At 45.0% G+C, this 5,502-nt stretch overlaps 2 protein-coding genes across 2 annotated transcripts; one reads left to right on the forward strand and one right to left on the reverse strand.

The window, feature by feature from the left end:
• Positions 1-797: 797 nt before the first annotated feature.
• GAL2 (sugar porter family MFS transporter) lies at positions 798-2,327 on the reverse strand (the record flags this gene model as incomplete). The annotated part of the gene is made up of 1 exon (XM_076687972.1): positions 798-2,327. The coding sequence occupies one exon, from the start codon at positions 2,325-2,327 to the stop codon at positions 798-800; it is 1,530 nt and encodes a 509-aa protein (XP_076537794.1).
• Positions 2,328-2,854: 527 nt separating this feature from the next.
• On the forward strand, positions 2,855-4,873 carry TRVA0_112S00122 (uncharacterized protein; the record flags this gene model as incomplete). Its single annotated transcript, XM_076687973.1, has 1 exon — positions 2,855-4,873. The coding sequence occupies one exon, from the start codon at positions 2,855-2,857 to the stop codon at positions 4,871-4,873; it is 2,019 nt and encodes a 672-aa protein (XP_076537795.1).
• Positions 4,874-5,502: the final 629 nt, after the last annotated feature.

The following is a 5,502-nucleotide window of genomic DNA, read 5'->3' on the forward strand; positions in this document are numbered from 1 at the left end:
GCCTTCAGGCCGTGGGTCCGGATGGCAAGAGTGCTGAAGACTATCTCTCCGTTATCACTGGCCACGGGTATGCATCTCCGCCAAACTTTCCCCTGAGCACCAAACTTCGCACTTGGCAAACTGAATGAGCAGATTTGTCGGGAGGGTTGTGGACTCCATATACTTTCTATGGCGATGGTGGTCAGGGTGAAGGGATGACTTGGGCTAATAATATCCAGACAGTGTTTGTCGATGCCAACGCAAGCACTTTCTTGGGGTGGATCGGTGCCGAGAACTCAACCAGCAACTCGGGATTGATCAATCTTATTAACGACGAAGTCATCCCCACCAAGCGCTTCTGGACAATGGCATCTTTTAGCAAATTTGTGCGTCCTGGTGCAGTCCGCGTTGAAAGTAGTTCTTCTGACTCATCTTTGACCCTCAGCGCGTTCCAAAATACCGACGGGATTGTTGCAATTCAAGTGATCAATAGCGGCACATCAAATGCTCCTGTGTCGTTCGACTTGGGCAAGCCCACTCATGGGCATTGGGAGCATATTACCCCTTGGGTCACCAATAATGATTATGATCTCGAAGCGCAGAAGCTCATTCCTATTGGTGGAGACGGAAAGTTCCAAGCTATTGTGCCTTCGAAGTCCTTGGTCAGTTTTGTCACAAACTAGATATCATGCATCCAGCACTGATGGTAGTAACGCGACAAGCCTAGATGGGCTCGGTTTAACTGGTAGTTAGAAGTGATTGAACATAGGACAAATAAAGTATAGTTATAAGAACCGCAAAATAAATTTAAATACGTTTTATACGCTTTCCTCTTCGACACGCTCCACATGATCAGACTTTGAATCAATTTTTGCCGTAAAGGCCCTGTCATTCGGAGTAACATAGACCTCTCCGCGTTTTTCATGGAAATTACGAGCAAACATTTGGTCAATCTCCTCAAGAGATAGCTTCGCAGTTTCAACAAAGAAAAAGTAACAGACGACCGCAAACACCGCGTTCAAAACCGCATATATAATATAATATCGGTAGCCGATATTGCTTGTTGCAGTTGGAGTGATTACCACTACCACATAATTGAAGAGCCAATTGGTAGCAGTAGAGACTGCTGCTCCAAGAAATCGGTAGCGCTGAGAATTGATCTCGGCGGGGTACAGCCATGGAATAAAGTTATTCGATAATCCGTAAGCCGTAATGAACACGAACATGAAAGCTACTGCCACAAGTCGCGACTCCTTGGTGGACACACCCAATCCAATGGCTACCACTGCAAAAGAAATTCCTTGACCAATATAGCCCCAGAACATGGTCCGTTTTCTGCCCAAGGATTCAATGAACAGAATAGCGACAAATGTAAAGAAGGCCTGGTTCATCAAGTTACCTGCAGCAAGAATCAATGCCTGGCTTTGGTTAAAGCCTGCATACTTTTGCACGATGTAGCCCATATAGTAATTGATCACGTTGATTCCTCCAAGTTGCTGGAAAAGCTGGGTAAGAGCACCCAGGACAATTCTTCGGAGATTCTGAGTCTCGTCATTTTGGAAAAGATCCTTCCAAGACGTCTTTTTCGCTATTTCCTTTTCGTGCTCCGCATTGATTACAATCTCGTTTTTCATGACCTGGACTTCGGCGCTATCGATTGGCTTCCTCAAAAGTAGGGAGATAACAACTGCGCCTTCATCAGTTCTATCATTGGAGATCAACCAACGAGGGGACTCTGGCAACCAAGAAGCCATCCCTCCACACAGAATCGCAAAGAGGCACTGCAGACCAACCGGAAATCTCCAAGCAAACGAAGAGTTGACAAATTTCATACCAAAATTAATCCATGCACACAACACAGCACCCAGAGTTAAGATGCCCAATTGAGCAGCTATCATTTTGCCTCTATAGAGTGCTCCACAGGTCTCCGATTGCCAAATGGACAGAGTAGAAGTGATCAATCCGTTTCCAACCCCAGCAACCAGGCGGCCAACAATCAATTGTGGAATTCCAAAGGATGATGCTTGCAGGATACCGCCAACGATGTGAATTGCGCAACCAAGCATGATGGTCTTCCTTCGTCCAAGTCGCTCGCCAATAAAGCACGTGATGATGCACCCGGCGAAGCTTCCCAAATCGAAAGTCGCCGAGATCTGGCCTAACATGGAGGAGCTAGGGTTTCCGAAGTCGCGCAAAAAGTATGTATTGATGATGGCACCTCCGTAAAGTACTGCGTCGTATCCAAACAAGGTAAAACCAAAGCCACAGCAAAGCATAATCTGCAGTGCGCAAGGTATAATGGAGTACAGCTTGGGATGGTTCTTCGTCATCGTGATTTCTCTTACCATCGAAACGTAGGATTATTGCACTACTTATTTCATTTCGAAATACTCCTGCCCCACCTTAACCGAGAAACACTTTGAACTAAAGGATGTCCCGACCCTATGTGTGCGGTTGGATTTACTACATGGTCTAGCCCCCTCCCTAATTCTTGGTGACGCTAGCAGCCTCAGAACAGCGATTGCAGTATTAAACTCCACTTGTACACTAACTACGTGTAGTAGTACTTTCCCAGGTCAACTTAACACATTTCCGCATGTGACACAAGTCTAAGACAAATATATGCAATTGCAATGCAGGTTTTAATGCGGCATGTTCTCCTCGGCAAGAGAACTAGTATGCTGTGCGTCTTGCCGGCCCTTGCCGAATACGGCCCAGTATTTCGAATCACTTCCCCTCGCAGCCTGAAGAATCGCTTAAGGTGGGGTTAGAACGTAATTGAACTTGTGCTTTTTTTATATTATCAGAATTTGTGATACCGGTAGCATGAATTGTAGAATTTTTGGACAAGAACCGTAACTTGCTCGAACCAGTAATGCCGAAATCCAGTACAATACGCCACAGGCGATCAATATTTGCCTGTATGAAATGCCACAAATCTAAAATGAAGTGCGACATAATGACCCATGGAAATCCTTGCTCGAGATGCCATGCCAAGGGCTACGATAAATGCGAGCTTTTCCCATCAAAGCGCCTACCTGGGCGAGAAAAGACCGTACCGACAGGGCCCAAAGTCTCCACAGAATTTAATAGCCGACTGCGCAGTAACCGTTCGCCAACTCCGGCAGTGCAAAATCAGGAGTCATTAAATCCAAATTCAAATGACGCTCATATTGAGTCTCCACATGAACCTGCTGTGTTACTAACCGGGAAGGATTCTACCATTGACAAAGCTTCGCCGGATGCCGAGAGATCGACCCAAGAGCCACTGATAGATGTAATCAGAGCCCCTTATTTCAACTTTGCTGCACCCGCTGAGGAAGTAAGCAGTCGGCAAGATACGGCTTTCGAAGTACCACAAAGCTCTGATATGCTATTATCGTGGTTCGAGAACGGCAACAGACATCGTATGAGAGTTCTGATTAATCAAACCGAGGCAGGATCGACAATTGATAAAGACACTCTTGTATTTGTAGGAGAGTCTTCTCCTCTCTCTTTTTTGGTCCGACATCTGCAAGATAGTGGACACGTTAGTATGGGCAACATATCCCAGGTCAAGGCTCCACACCCTTTTTCTTCAGTGAGTCCGTCATCTGCATCATCACTGCAATTAATCCCAGCCTCAGCCATATTCTCGCTGCAAGCTGGAGTTTTGGACGCCCTAGTGGCTGCATACTTTCAGGCAGTACATCCATTCTACCCTGTTATAAATCGTCAGTGGTTTGCTGAAAAATATGCCAGGAATGAAGTCCCACAGCTACTTTTGAATGCAGTTTGTTTTGCGGCATGTTATCACTGTGAGCAGTTGGTCATTTACAGAGCAGGATATTCAAGCCGTGACAAGGCTAAGGAGGCATTCTATACGGAAGCAAAGCGATTATTTGATGACGAGCAAGAGGAAGACATCTTGATAATACTGCAAACTGCGGTTCTATTGTCTTTTTACGGTGGCAAACCGAAACGGGTATGGAATAACCGATCCTGGCTAGCGATTGCAGTGACGATTGCAGAGGACCTTGGCTTACACCGCTCGACCGCAAGAATGAGAATGGATGAATCTGATAAAAACCACTTGAAGGTTATCTGGTGGTGTATAGTGTTCCGCGACTTCATGACTTCTCTTAATTTTGGTCGACCCCAAAAGACATGCGATTCCAGATCAGATTTTGAGATGCTATCGCTACAAGAATTTGACCATGATAAAGATCCATTGCAATCGATGTTTGGAAAGCGCGATATTGCCAGCTGTCATTTTTTGGTCCAGAATGCCAAACTGAATATGCTGATGATGAAGGTGTTCAACGCCCGTTATTTGCCACATTCTGACCCTCAGCCAAACCTGACTGAGCACTACGCAGAGTTAATGCAATGGAAGAGCAAACTTCCAAAATGCTTGGACTGGACCGAGAACTCATGCAGTTTAGCTGCTATCTATGCTTGCATGGTTTACAATCATATGATCATATTTATCTATCGGCCGCGAATGGCAGACTCAGAAACTCTGGAAATGTGCTCCTTGGAACAAGCAGTAGAGGCAGCATCAGAAATTGCATCTATGATTGGAAAACTTAGTATGATTGGTATCACTCAGATTCCTCAGGACATGTATTCGATTATCGTAACTGCAATGGCCATCCTGATGAATGATGTCCAAACGAATAGCTCTGTCTCTTCTAAGCTACAGCTGCAAATCTGTTTCATGGCTTTGACACAGGCCAAGGAAAACTGGGATCATGCACCCTGGATAGTCAAGTTCTTTGAGCGGATGCTAGGTAGTGGAACTGATGACCCACATGACCAGCACCCGGCGGAGAACCAAGACGAATCGCTTCTTCCTGACGATATTGACTTTCTGAAGACCATGTTCAGCCCAATGGACACATTCATCGTATAAAAGTTTATAATACTTTTTCAGAACCGTTTCGATTTTGAAGTTTACCTACCTGTTACGTTTAAAACTACTGTACTTACGTACTGTAATATCAATTGGGCCACAGATTTTTTTCAACCGAACTATTGCCCTTTTTTCTTAACTTAACACCGTAGGACTAAGTTTCTCTTATGCTTTAAAGAAGAAAGGAGTTCGTGGACATTGAGGTAGAGACAGATTGACAGATTGATTTGATTGAAAAGAATGAGAATAAATGCTTCCCTACGGCCGCACTAGCAGAATATGTGGTCATGGGGCGCCGGCTAGAACGATCGTCTATGCAACATCGTTGAACCATCTCCCTTTTACTTCGAGGTCAGACTTATTAAAAAAAAAACATGCTGGATTGTCATCTCGACGGATACAGCAGCTGGTAGCTAAATTTCATGTTATATATAAGCTAGAATATGAGACATGCGAATGCGTCTTATTTCTATAAATTTACTCGGTGAGCTTGACTGGCACGGAGCACTTCTTCAAGAAACTCTCATTAAGGCCGTGAGCAATCGATACAGCCTTGGCTGCGTCCTTCATGCTGAATCCGTGATCTTTCTTGTCGAATAGAACCCAATCTCGGAATGCTTCAACTTCTC

The sequence above is a fragment of the Trichomonascus vanleenenianus genome (assembly GCF_965637985.1).
Source record: "Trichomonascus vanleenenianus strain CLIB 3782 genome assembly, contig: TRVA0_112S, whole genome shotgun sequence".
Taxonomy (NCBI): Eukaryota; Fungi; Ascomycota; class Dipodascomycetes; order Dipodascales; family Trichomonascaceae; genus Blastobotrys; species Blastobotrys vanleenenianus.